The sequence below is a fragment of the Asterias rubens genome, chromosome 2 (genome assembly GCF_902459465.1).
Source record: "Asterias rubens chromosome 2, eAstRub1.3, whole genome shotgun sequence".
Classification (NCBI taxonomy): domain Eukaryota; kingdom Metazoa; phylum Echinodermata; class Asteroidea; order Forcipulatida; family Asteriidae; genus Asterias; species Asterias rubens.
The window spans coordinates 20,278,389-20,293,350 of NC_047063.1; the positions used below are offsets into that span (position 1 = coordinate 20,278,389).

The window sequence follows — 14,962 nt, forward strand, 5'->3', positions numbered from 1 at the left end:
ATACGAATCGGGCTTAAAAGAAATTATTAAACAGTTAACGATATAAAAAAAAAAAATACAATGGATAACGAGGTTATCAAAATGGGTTTATCATACATGTACCTAGCCCTACCCAAATTATCAAAAATATACTTTTGCAAAATGATACGCTGAAAGAATTCTTATCTGCCAGACATTCCAATCAACAATTGTTCAATGCATTTCTTGCATGGAACCAGTAAGTGTGTGTAGAATGTATGGTTTGACGGCAGACTACATACTTCTCTTTGGTCTATTGGAACAGTAAATTTATTCATATAAATTATCATCAATTTACATTACACACATCATACCAACAGCCTCTGGAAATTTGGGTCAGGTTTTTAGTAAAAACAACAAGTCCACGTGTCCTTCTCGGTAGTTATCAATCCTATACGCTATCTGAAATTTGAGGTGGCTGAATATAAGAGTTGTCAGTGAGTGTTACCTTAGTGAGACAGTCTCTAGTTGCTCCACAGTCAATAAGGGTTCTGACACAGTTAGAATGACCGTTGGCTACTGCCCAGTGAAGAGGGTGCCATCCGAGGGAGTCTGGGGTGCAAGGGTTGCAGTTTCTTTCAAGGAGTAAATCTAAGCAGCTGTAGCCAGGAGAGGAACAAAAAAGCAAAAACTTTAAAATTTGGTTTTTCAAAACCAAAACGTTACATGGAAACATTTTCAGGAAAAACGATTTAATAAAGTCAGTATATTTATTTCTTCTTATGTCAACAGAATCTCATAAAACACCACAGGGGGAACTGATTGGGTAAATTTCAAAATTATTTGGGGTCGAAGAAAGACACATTTACTGGAGCAGGGTTTGAACCAACGACCTCTGGAATAAGGTGGCAGCACTATTCCAACTGAGCTATCTAGCCCTTTAATGGTGGTCCCCTATTTTGTCCATATCGTTGTTATCTTTCATATTGATAAAGTAGGGAAAAATAGGGAGACCGCCATCATAGGGCTAGAAAGCTCAATACGCCTTTCTTAATATTCATGCATGACGCCACAATTCTAACCCAAAATAGGGAGACCGCCATCATAGGGCTAGAAAGCTCAATACGCCTTTCTTAATATTCATGCATGACGTCACAATTCTAACCCAAAATGAGGCCATCAGCGCACGTCACGTCATCACCAGTACCAGCCGCTCGATCCTAGTTGCAGTGGTTGCACCGATGGCCTCGTTTGGGGTTTTAGAATGGTGACGTCATGCATGAATATTTAGAGAGGTGTATTATTAGTAGAGTGCCAGCACATTAATCCAGAGGTCCTTGGTTCAAATCCTGACCCAGTCAATTTGTGTTTGTTCTAACCTGAAATCAACAGAATCAAGTCTGAGACTCTCACTCGGGTAAAAACTTGAAGCCATTATTACTTATAAAATTACTCAAAATAATTATCAGCATAAAACCTCACTTGGTAACGAGTTATGGGGAGAGGATGATAGTATAAAACATTTTGAAAAACGGCTCCCTCTGAAGTGACATACATGTGTAGTTCTCGACGAGTTTAGAATTTGAGGTCTCGAAATCAAGCATATAAAAGCACCCAACTTTGTGTGACAAGGGTGTTTTTTTTTCTTTCATAATTATCTCGCAACTCCGACGACCAATCAAACTCAAATTTTCACAGGTTAGTTATTTTATGCATACATGTATGTTGATATACACCAAGTGAGAAGACTGGTCTTTGACAATTACCAATAGTGTCCACTGTCTTTTAAAAGCATTAAAACTGCAGGTCATATTGTTTGGTGAGCAGTTTGCAACCTCTATGTCTATTATCACACTGAATAAGTGGAATTTGCTTTACCTATCATGGCCTTGAGCAGCAGCCCCATGTAGCGGTGTGAAGCCATCTATTCTAGCTATATTAACATCACCTCCAAGATCTAAAAGTAATTCTAAACAATCTGCAGATAAAAAACACACAAAGTTAACGGTTATTAAAAGCACAAAAAACCTCAGTTTCAAAAGGGAGAGAACAGCAGGGCTCGGTTTCATAGAGCTGCTTAAGCACAAAAAGTGGCCCAGCTCAACAAAATTATGTTTGAACCAGAGCTGAGCTGGCAACATTTGCATCTTGCACAACAATCAGTTTTCTTCAGCTGCGCCACACATCTGAAACCCTCAACCAATTTGTCTTAGATCTTGTTGTTGTACCACAAAACTCAAATCTCTTCTCAAAACTAATTTTGTTGGGCCTGTTTTCTTTTGTTTAGTTTTATTTTTTATTTTACTGCACCTTGAACACCCAGCAAGGTGGATATGTTTATTATTATTAACATTTCCATGATCAGGGAGATTTTCTAATTTGTTTATCAGAATATGTAAACAATAAGCTTATTTTCAGGGAACTTTCTGCAGAATCAGGGAGAAATGGCAGCTCTGGTGTATGAGGGAACAAATTTGTGCACATTAAACTTACTGTGCACTACATACATGTAGATGTATTCATCATATGATGACGTATAGCAGGCTGGCATAGTTTTTATCTATCGTTCAAAAACCTCAGTGGATAATATTTAAAATGGTCAGAAAGAGTGCACAACGATTCAAATAAAACCACCCTGCGCTAAGCCTGTTTTTTTTCCCCAAAGTTTTCAATCGCATTAAAGGAACACGTTGCCTTGGATCGGTCGAGTTGGTCTGTCAAAAGCGTTTGTAACCAGTGGTTATAAAATGCATATGGTTAGAAAGATGTTTAAAAAGAAGAATACAATGATCCACACACATTTGACTCGAAATTGCATGGTTTTTCTTTTACTTTGCGAACTAACACGGTCGGCCATTTATGGAAGTCAAAAATTTGACTCCCATAAAATGGCCTACCGTGTTTGTCGACGAGGTAAGAGGAAAACCGTACAGTTTTGAGTGATACTTGTGTGGATCATTATATTCTACTTTCAAAACATCTGTCTAACCATGTGCATTTGATAACAAACGGTTACATACATACATGTACGCTTTTCAAAGACCAACTCGACCGATCCAAGGCAACGTGTTCCTTTAAAATATGTGATTATAATTTGAAGGGGAAATAATAGAGTTATCTTTTCTCAGTGGACTATTAAATACATATTCTTTCAAATAAGATGAAATCGGTTCACACATCAATTACTACGTGATCAAGATATTACTTCAAAAACATCCGATTAATTTTGTACATGGTATCTACAAAATGATCTAAAAAAAAACACCTCTGTTATCAATTCAGTGGACGCGCATACCCTTACAGCTCATTTCATGACATCAATGAAATGTATGGCCCAAATTACCCATCGTAAAGCTGTCAGTGACACATGTCAGTTGGCATTTATCATGTGTAACATATAAATCGTATGTTCTCCACACTACATGAATGTACTAAATTGATAGAAAGCCTGTCTGAGACTGATAGACAGCCCGGTAGTTTAAAGGCACTGGACATGTTTGGTAATTCTCAAATACCAGTATTCTCACTTGGTGTACCCCAACACGTGCAGAAAATAACAAACCTGTGGAAACAATTAAAGAACAAAAACCCTTATTGCATAAATTTGTGTGCTTTCAGATGCCTGAGAACAGATTCAAATATTTTAGTGACAAGTTAACATTTTTTCAAAAACTAAGTTTCTCACAATGTTAGTAGCTCTCCGGTACTCATTACCAAGGCGTTTTTTGTCTTTGCTAATACATGTGTGTTCTGAGTAATTAAATTGTCTAGTGCCTTTAATAAACTGAATTTATTCCACCAGCAGTGATTTTTGACTTCATCCCAGGGCACTTTTGCTTTGAAGGATTTCAGGCGCCATTTATACTTCCTGTATCCAAGTCTTAAAACTAATCAGTCTTCACATTTCATGCCCATGGCTGATTTAAAAAAAAAAAATTAGATTTCATGTTCAGTCCTGATTTCCTGTCGAAGCTAAAAATGCCTCACTTTCTCTCTCTATCTCTTTGTCTGTCTATTTGTATTGAAACAAATGTTTGAAGGCCCTTTATGCCCGATGGGCAGAGGGTGTTTACACACAATAACACTAATGTTGTATCCACTTCAACAAATGATATGCAGAAACAACAAGTGTCTCTGCTGTTTTTACACAGGTACTTTCCTTTGTTCTTACAAAGATATTTCCATGACCAAAGATATTGCCCAAAATTGTTTTTCATTATTATAATATGGAAAGGTTTGTGGTAACACCATGTAAATGAGTTGAGGTGGATCAGAAACGAACCGTTGGTTTCCACTCGACGTTTCGATCAGTATGCTCAGATCCCTGTTCTAGAGAAAGCAAACTGATCGAAACGTCGAGTTGAAACCAATGGTTCTTTTCAGAACCACCCCAACTCATTTAGAGAAAGTCATTACATGGTGTTACCGCAAGCCTTTCCATATCGTATTTCCACCATGCAAAGTTTCAAATCCTATTCATTAATATAAGTTTTTATTATTATTTGCTACACAGAAATGAGCAGCATACCAGTCACAAAATAAATGGGACATACCGGTACATTAGTAGGGGGAGGGGGGGGGGGGGAGGGGCTTGAAAACCCAAGCCCATGGTTAGACTGGCTAGTAAGTCCTCACCTAATTGGCCGTGTTCAGCTGCAATATGTACAGGGGTAGAGCCATCAATTTCTCTGCTACAGGGACTGTGTTTCTCTTCTATTAATCTACAAACGGTGGCCGTATCCCCTGCCACTGCGGCCTGGTGCAGTGGGGAGCTGCTGGTGGGTGCAGTGGAAGGGGGAAGCCGGGCTATAACTGGGGTGCTACCTGCAGGGAGAGAAGCAAACCATGGTACAAGATTTAAAATGACGAAAGGTTAATGAGCACCCGAGATTTCTTCAACTGGCAAATTTAGGGAAGACTATTGTATACAGACGTGCAACTTTGTACTTGCTAACAAAAAAAGTGGGCAAGCACACTTTACTTTGGTTTGGTTTTAGTTCAACGTTTTTCAGTTTTTGTGGAACTATTTTACTTTAGTAAATTTGTCTTTGTTCAACTCACAATCTATTGAGGATGATATCAGCTGATCAGCTGAGAAGTTGCATGAGTGAATATAATGCAAAACTTGATGCCATTCTCATATCTTATACCAATCAAAGTCTTTCTCAGTGTTAATGAACCAAACTGAGGATCTTGAACAATTTTGATAAGTTATTCCTTCTGAGTTTGCTTCTTTTTAAAATGGCTGTCAAGATGTTTGCTAAATATGCTTAGAGGGGAGTATTAGTTTTTACACTTTACCTGAGATCTTTTCACTTTTTATCTTTTCTCACCTTGTTAGTACAATCCATAATCAACGTTGAGTGGACACAATCATTAATCCAAGAGACATGGGCCCAGTTTCATAGAGCTGCTAAGCACAAAAATTTGCTTAGCATGAAATTTCTTCTATGATAAAAACAGAATTACCAAAAAAATTTCCACGTGATTTTCAGGATGAGCAAACAGCTGAATACCAGTAACAAGCAATATGCAACAAATGAAAATTTGGTTGGTAATCCTGATTTTATCAAGGAAGAAATTTCATGCTAAGCAAATATTCTTGCTAAGCAGCTCTATGAAATTGGGCCCAGGTCAAATACATGAAGTTAAAGTCTTGATACATTTACAAATGAATGTTCAAAGACGTTCAGTGCAAGTAAGGTAAGGGTTTTAGTTTCTCACATAAAGAAAAGAGAGAGACAGACAGAGGTGAAGCCCGCTTCATACTTCCTGCGAATGCGATTGCAAATTTGACGTAAATTTGACGTCACAACTCTGTTTTCACTATGAATATTCGCAAGGGTTGGGCACAGCTCAACCCATGCGAATTATTCGTTGCTAATTTGTGACGTCAACATTCGTATCGCATTCGCAGGAAGTATGAACGGGGCTTTAAATCAGAGTCAATATAAAGAAAGAGCTACCCTAACAGAGAGGAAAGAGAATAAAATAGTAGGTAGAGTTTCTAAAGGGTGCATAATGTATAGCAGTTGTAGTTCATGTGGAGGAAGGAAGGGGAATTACCAATAGTTCAATAACCCTTTTTAATACCGGAGTGCAATGTCATGAGAATGTTAGTGAGACTATTACATTATGTACATGAATGAGCTTTAGCCCCGCAGGATGCCATTGTCATATAAATACTAGTGACAGCAACGGCTAGACTGAGTTCTGCCTTCTACAATGAGGAAGAATTCAACTCGACCATTGAAGGATTGCGCGATACTAGCTGCTGCTCACCCTGAAACTGTAAAATGAGATACTACATTGTACATACAGGAATAGATTTTACACTAGATCTTATGCAACTGATATCACTAGAGTGGGGCCATTCCATGCCAAACCAGCCCAACTCAATAATTTTTTTGTACTTTTTATTTCAAACGAGATACTACACACAGGAATAGATTTTACACTAGATCTTATGCAACTGATATCACTAGAGTAGGGCCATTCCATGGCAAACCAGCCCAACTCAATATTTTTTTTGTACTTTTTATTTCAAACGAGATACTACACACAGGAATAGATTTTACACTAGATCTTATGCAACTGATATCACTAGAGTAGGGCCATTCCATGGCAAACCAACCCAACTCAATATTTTTTTTCTACTTTTTATTTAAGAAATAGTTAGGTAAATTGAGGCTGTTTTCCCATTTCAAATTTTCAAAGACATATACTATGTACATGTACGGATGTGAAAATAGCGTGTTCTAGCTTTGCTTATGTTTAAACTTTCGTTCCCGTTGTTATGGAAAATAGTTTACACTTGTAAATTTTTTGGTTGGGACGTTTTGCTATTAAACATGTTGAAGGGCCGAGTAGGGCACCCTCATGTAGAGTCAAATGGAGATAGCTTAATCATATGGCCTATCATGTGTGCTGCTCGTACATTAACTGCGCGTTTTTACCTCCAAAGAATGGCAGCGGGTTCTGCAATGCATAAAGTCTATTGAGGCATCATGTGTGATAGTAATTTCAGGCATGCAGCTGCAGCTAAGGTCCCCAAAATGATGGAATCGGCCGATCAGCTGCGTGCTGTCTTTTGATACCTGCCTTCTTTGATATCAAACATGAAGAAATTGGAACCAAGACGGTTCTTCATGATATTCATCCAGTTCAGTATCAAAAGCAGGATTTTTAAGCAAGGCACAACACAAAAGATACTTTAAAGGGTTTTCTTCGTGGTGTAAAAAACTACCAAGACCAGTACAAGGTTAACAAAATCAAAAAGAAATAAATAAATTTGAAACATACACAGAACAAAACATTTAAATATATGGATGTGTTATCTAATTGGTTATTATTAACATTAAATGAGACAATATAGAGTGAACATAAAGTAATTGAAATAAAATACATAACAACGCTAACTCACAGTCAAAATTATATGAAGAACTACCTTCAAATAATTTGTTTTGTCAAACATAAAACACACACAAACAAAATAAAACAAAACACATTATGTCAAATAAGTAAGATTGCAAATGTGCAATTATTGTACTGAACAAATAAAACGGTTTCAAATTTTTGAACATTCAAGGGAAACATGTGACAGAACTGAAATGCATATAAATGATTTATGAGAGTGTTGGCCAAAAACCAAAGAATTTAAACAAAATCCTTCATATTTCACAGGAATAAATATTTACTGATAAGTATACTGTGCTAAAAAATTTGAATTTGAATTTCGCAATTGAATTTTAAGCTCTTCACTAAAATCGCGAAAGGCTAATTGTGGATTTTTGTTATTATTTTTTATATATATATTTTTTTTTTGGGGGGGGAGGGTCATTTTCTTAATGCCTGCCATCTTTTGCGTTTGAAACTCCCAGCTTTTTGTGTTTCAAAATTTTATAAAAACTATAAAATAAAATAAGCAAAATGTATTTTGTGTTACCTAATGATACATCCCATGAGCACTTCTGTGGATTTGTGCGCTTTATAAGTTTTCATTATTATTATTATCCCGAAGTCAATAGTATTTTTTGAGTGATAAAACCCTCTCGTCATAAGATGTGTATTATGGTCGATAATTGATGACACTTTTTAGTACATAAAATAGACCTTACTTGTACAATAATGGCACTGAAATGATTAACAACCCCCCCCCCAAAAAAAAAGAAGAGTAAAATAAATAAAAAGTAAATGGCGACGTTAACAACTTTAGTGAAAACATTTTGTCTGTGCATCTCTGTCTGCTTCAGTGCAATACTCCATTAAGCTTCACACCGACTGTCAACTCTGCTGGTGGTATTGGATACTAATATTGATCTATCCCATATATCTTCATCCCCCTGCTGGGACCTAAATGTACATTCAACAACAACATCAGGAGGTTGTGTTACCCTCTATGACCGATTCAGTCGCCGACAATGTCGAGTATTTACAGATGAAATTGTTAGGGGGCGGATGGTGTATATAGATGGTAACCTCATGAACGAAGCGTACATCAGGACATGATCTGATGATGCTATCAATGTAAACTTGCCCATGAGTTGAAGGGGGGGGGGGGGGTATTGGGAGCATCTATGTATCTATGATGGATGTTTTGTTGCTGATTTTGTTGTAACAATTTGAACAGCTGCAGCTTTAGCAGACATCATGATGGAGGGCAAGAATAGCTTCAAAAATATAAATGAGAACGAGTAATTATGACGTCTGACCTTTTAAAGTATGTCTAATTGGGGTTTGTGTATGAAATGATCAAGGACTACGATGACGACAAATAATTGACTGACAAAGATCTTTCAAGCTGTTTTAAAAGCTTCTAGAGCCCAATATCACGGAGGTGCTTAACCATAGAGCTTGTGCTTAATATCAGAAAGTGCTTACCAGAAAAGGCTTACCAGCCAAATAAAATGTCACAAAGTGTATGTAACTGTTTGCAACTGGCTTCCTGCTGATATTTTGCTTAGCAGAATATGTTTAAGCACTGTTGTTGGATTTTAAGTAGCTCGACACAATTGCATCCAATGCAAAAAATACATGTAGTAACATTTAGAAAGGGATGGCAAAGCATTGGTGAGAATGATGTTTTCAAATAATCAACCCATCAAAATAATATGTTGATATTAGCTATCAAAACTGTTCAATGTTTTAGCCAGTCAAAGAACTACTCCCCTGAGACAAATCTCTGTTTGAGCTGCTCTTTTTAAAGGAATACATTACTGTAGATCAGTCGAGTTGGTCTTTGAAAAGTGTTTTGTAACCGTTTGTTATAAAATCAATATGGTTACAAAGATGTTGTAAAAGTAGAATATAATGATCTACACAAATATGCCTCGAAATTGCGTGGTTTTTGTATTACCGGTACCTCGTCGACAAACACGGTCGGCCATGAGTTAGTTCGTGACGTAAAATGAAAACCGTGCAATTTTGAGTGATACTTGTGTGGATCATTATATTCTACTTTTAAAACATCGTTCTAACCATATCGATTTCATAACAAACGGTTTCAAACGCTTTTCATAGACCAACTCGTCCGATCCAAGGCAACGCGTTCCTTTCATAGGTGAAACTACCGCCTGAAAGTCAACTGTTTTTGAACAACCAAACGTGCAACGACCTGAAGTTCGGATCACAGCAGAGTCTTTCTCGGGACCTTCTATGCCCCATTTTTCCTTCAAATAGTTTTGAACCAAGTGTAATGAACAGTTTTGACGAAAAGTTTCTTAAGGTTCACAATGACTGTACCATCCCTTCCATCATATTGTTAAAAAGACTCACAAACAAAATTGACAAAAAGGCACAACTGAAAATAACAAAATAACACACATACATCAATTTAAACAACTGAAAATAACAAAAAAATAACAACCATACATCAAATTATAACAACTCAAAATAGTGCATTGCTAAACAAAGTAAAGTGAATTACCACGATCTACATGTATGTATCCTTGAATGATCTCAAACAAAATGTTCAAAATAAAATTTCAGTAAAAAGAAAAGAATAAGTATGTGGCAAATCAGGAATGTTTTTCTTACTTACATTTATATTTTCTAAGCAGACAGCACTGTTGTGCGCAGGATTGGATGTGAAAAAGGGGGGGTAAAACCAAAGAAATAATACTGAATATTCATGAGCCATGCTGGGGGTATTTATCACAAAATAACACACATATGAATTGATTGTAGCTGGTGATATTCCACATTCACAATATACTCCGATAGAGCCGATGACATCTTGCTTAATGTGTGCAAATCCAGCCTAGAATAGAGTAGACCTGTGTAGTGCCTACAAACATCGATGACTATTTAGTATGAGTGGCTTTGAACATCACACAATTAATTTAACTGGTTGGAACACATTTCTCTAAAGGTAACATTGAAACTATTTGTTATGGAGGAAAAATGTTATGTACGTTTCAATTTTTGGTAGCAGCTGTTGGTTTACCAGTGATTCAGGTAATTTGTTAGTAGTGCTGATTCTGCAGTTCGGACAGCCTAATGTAGTTTGGCCACCAGTATGACGTGTTATGTAAGACAGGTATATGCTATACAAGTAGCTACAAGTATTAAAAGCCAGGGCCCTTTTCAATTATCAACAGTTCATAAATCACAAGATACGGGGAACCCGACATGATTTGCTGTGATGTTGTTTGGCTCAATAGACCCTCATCAAACAGGTACCATTGGTCAGGTCCCCTGACTTAAAGTTTATCCAGGGTAGTCTATACAAAATATGGAGCTAGGCAATTTCCTTGCAAGCCTCGGTTTTCACACATGTATTTGTTTGACAAACAGCGGATGGCATAAACAAAAATACAAAACAAAAAACGGGAGCTGTTTCAAGTACCAAGAAAATGTGTGCAACGAAAATGGCTTCTCTGCTGGAATAGCTAAATCAACAATTTGAAGAGGAAAACAAATTAGTGACCAATGTTGAAGCATGTGTGGCCTTACCTATGTGAAAACAAATCCTTTTTTGTCTTCAATATAAATGATTGACTTGGGTGCCAGGTACATGCAAATACAGCTAACAAGTGCAAGGTTGAACTCAATTGAATTAAGCAACACAACTTTGAAGTCCATGTCTGGAGTAGTGATAGTGGACGTGTGTGTGTACAAATAACAACTGTTTACAGAGTTAAGACATAAACTATATTCTCACTCAGCCTGGTGTGATATCAAACAGACAAATTCAATTTAAAAACAACCCGATTCTTCCAAACGACGGGCATGAAATGTTTGGTTAAACAAAATACGTGTCACAACTTTAACATCTATTATACATCAAAACTCTTAACACACATGTGACTGGCACACAGCGTTTTATGCAAACAAGAATCCTCCTTTTGAGATAACCTAATTGAATCACGATATAGGGTACCAGACACATGAGACCCTGCCCATTCAGACAAATTAATAATCTAAGAGCAAAATGTTAAAACTGCTTAAATATGTAGGACAATCTCGGTGTCCATTTGGTAAGACACTGCTCTGGAATTGCAAAGGTCATGGGTTTTGAATCCCACCCAAGTAAAATGCTTGTGATTTTTGTTCACAGAGTTCAGGAAAGTACTGAGTATATAGTGCCTACACACATCGGTGTATATGGTTGAAAACAAAATTAACTTGCTATGGTGTCTATTGCTATCAGTCAACCTTTTTTTAATTTCAAGAGCCGACCTTCGTCCATCGTGCAATATGGTACAAATTTTCCCAACTACAAGATTGAATGCTTGAAGCCAGGAAAGCAATTGAAAACTCCCGAGCTGAGAGAACATTTATCTAATAAAAGTTTCATTTGGGGCATTACTTTGTTCGTCAGTGTATAGGGTGGATTAAACAGTCCGTCAATATTGAAAAATCAAAACTGGGGTGGATGGTTAGACCAAAACAAACTTTTAAAAAGATTGGCATTTGAAGCATTGATTTCTCCGAAGGGCCCCTGGAGGTGCTACAGGGTAAAACCACATGTACCTACCCCCTGTGTCTCCACACATAATGTATTAGTAGTTATCGGTTTTTGGTGTTAGTACTTCCAGATGGAAGATGACAGGTGAGCAGGGATTAGATATGAGACAGTAGATGATGAGTGTTTTTAGTCATGATTCAAGTCAGTCCCATAAACAGGGGGGTCAATATAACAGACTTCCCGTACTCAAAATGAAAACCACCTGGACCCTCCAGGGCCGCTCTATTTTATTCATCAACAGTCAAGACGACTAAACTTAGAAAAGAGGATTTTTTTCTTCTTCTTCTTTCTGGCAAAGGTCAAGTGCAGACGTTTATTATGTTTCAGATTATATTTGGAGGCTCAATTAAGTATTCCCAACAGGTGAAGTGACTAATACCATCTTGCTTTCTTGGGCATGAAAATTGGAAAAAACAAATTACACGTGCAATAAAGTTTCACGAACTGTCTATAATAGGGTGTTTTTTGGTTTTCTTCTTCAAAATATGTGTTTTTCCAGAAGTTTTAGTGAATACGCTTGGATGAATGACTGGTGTCATATCAATCATTTGATGTGGCATTCCAAAATGCAGACTGAAAGAGCTTCTGATTTTATCTTTAGAGTTTGAGAAGTCTGTTACGTTGAAACAGGAGGTGGATCTACAAAATAATCTTGGTGCTTCTACCGTTTTCTGGGGAGTGGCTTTTTTTTCTTTTACAATTTGGATTGTTGCATTCAACATGTATCAAGACCGGGGGTACAGTTTCAAAAATGGGCAATTACCTTCTGGTTGTGGGCCTAGGGTGTTATGGTAAAAGCCATGATCGCTATGAATGGGCGGGGCCCCGCTGTGCCTTAAAACTGTGTCGTCACCCACCTGGGTTGTGGATTTCTGCGTGGGGCTCTGGTCTTGGGCACTCTTTTGAAAATGTGGACCCTCGCTGTATGCTAAATCATCGTTAGTGTCAATGGCAAAGGTGTCAATAGCATTTGAGTTGTTGGAATTGATGTTAGCAGCGCTGAGAAGCATCTGGTTATCCAGTGCACCCCTTGGGTTAGTTGGACTACCACCGAGCTTGTTGGTGTAAAACTGTCTGCGGGCCTCCACTAGGGAATCCGACCGCCGCACCGGAGGGGTCGGAGGACAAGAGTTCCTGTTGGAGTCCGATTTACTGACAGGAGTTGCAGTGGCAGAAGTGATAGTGGTAGTAGAAGTGCATGAAGAAGAAGAAGAAGCGTTAGTCTTTTGTGGTATGAGAGTAGGCTTGTTTGGCGGTACAGGTGGTGGGGTACCTCTTGGGGAGACAGTGCGCTTAGCAGGAGGTGTGAACACTGGAGGTTGCTGCGTTCCGACTTTGGCCGGCTGGCCGCTGGCGGCGACTGTGGTGCTTGCCAAGTTGGAAGACACATTTGCTGGGCTGGGTGGATTGACTTTTGAAAGAGGTGCTGTCGGCTGGGTGGGTGTTGGTGGCTTCAAGGGTTGCTGTGAGGATTTCTTGGCTGTATTTACTAAAGGTGAGACAGCTGCTTTAGGGACGATTGATGAGCCGACTTTGGATGGGGATTGAAAAGCAATTTGAGATTGATGTCCTGGAAGCCCTGATGGTATTGCTTTCTTAGCACCGGCTTTAAAGGCATCTGCTGCTTTCATAAATGGGGAACCAGAGAGAGCTGTAGGTCTTACTAAACTTGTAGCTGCAGGTTTTGGAGACGGTGTACTTGGTTGGAGGCTTCTTTGAGATGTTGTCCTTTCCATTTCAACAGAGCCTTTTCTGTTCTGCTGTGCTGGCCTTTCCATTTCAATGGAGCCTTTTCTGTTCTGCTGAGGTGACAGCACATTATGAGATCCCTTAGAAGCACTCCCTGTGCTAGAAGGGATTTTACTGCCTCTCAGTGGTGGCGGTGATGACGTATTTGTTCTACTGTTCAACCTATCAAGACTTGTTGCTGGACTCAAAGTCTTCCCATTTCCCTTAGAATACAGTAGAGATCCTTTATGCTTCACAGATGACCTCACTTCAGTCTTTCCACTTTCATTTTCCACACTCCTGGTTTCAGAGTTACTGCTGGGAGTGGGTTTCCCAGATGAACCATACTGCGGTTGGTAAGCGCTCTTCTGAGGCCTTCCTGGTATTGGCTTAGAGTGTGTAGGACTCATGGGACTATAGAGCTCCTCAGATCCAGAGGAAGACCCCTCAGATTTATCTGACCTCGGAGGGGTTCTAATTCCTCTTGGTGTACCAATCTTCCCTGCTTTTGCTGCTGAAATAGGAGATCCAGTAACCCTTCCAAGAGGCTTAGCTCTACCATCTCTTCCATTGGTGGCAGAAGTGGGATTCTCGCGGTTCCCATTGGAGGCATCAGTATGTCTTGCTTCTGCTAAGGACAACTGTAGGTCATTCATACAGTTATTGGCTACATCTAGCTCTTCTCTTAGCTCTCGAGTTCTATTTTCTTCCCGATTGAGTTTGGCACGGAGCTGTTCCCGCTCGATGTCAAACTCGGACAGCCGCATCTCTATCCCAGCTTCCATTTTGGTGAACCTCTTCCGCTCCTTGTGGATGCAGGCCTTGGCGGTCCCAAGCTGAGTTTCCTTCACAATCATCATGTCTTCCAGTTCTTCCATCCTCTGTTTCATCTCACCCAGCTCCATCAGGAGGACCTTCCGCTCATCTAGGATGACCTTGGCAAACTGCAGGTGCTTCTTCCGTTCCTGGACTAGGGCCACTTGGGAGCGTTTATTCTCTTTCTCAAGCTTCTTCTGTTGGGCTTTCTCAAAATCAAGCTTTATCAGAGGGAGATAAAAAGGGCAAAGTAGATCACAGTTAATTTACAAGTAATTTCAAAATTTAGTTAATAAAAAACGGTTTTTCTCAGACAAAAGTAATTTTTTTTCCAATATCAAAGTGACCTTGAGTCTTACATACATGTATAAAACACTATACAGATGTGACAAGCTGTACATTGTAAATACATTCATACAAATTCAAGAAAAAATCAATCTGTTTCTTCCTGAAATCAGAGGTAGTGTGGATAAAATGCCGGTTAAAAAATAT

General features: G+C 38.6%; 1 protein-coding gene across 1 annotated transcript in view; it reads right to left on the reverse strand.

Annotated features, from left to right (window-relative positions):
- Positions 1-14,962, reverse strand: part of LOC117307233 (cortactin-binding protein 2-like) — an 85,040-nt gene that overhangs the window by 12,583 nt on the left and 57,495 nt on the right. The window contains exons 6-9 of the mRNA XM_033791923.1: positions 12,690-14,691; positions 4,594-4,782; positions 1,837-1,936; positions 467-617 (exon numbers count right to left, since the gene is read on the reverse strand). Of these exons, the coding sequence (XP_033647814.1) occupies positions 467-617; positions 1,837-1,936; positions 4,594-4,782; positions 12,690-14,691 (2,442 nt within the window). The remainder of the gene's footprint in view (positions 1-466; positions 618-1,836; positions 1,937-4,593; positions 4,783-12,689; positions 14,692-14,962) is intronic.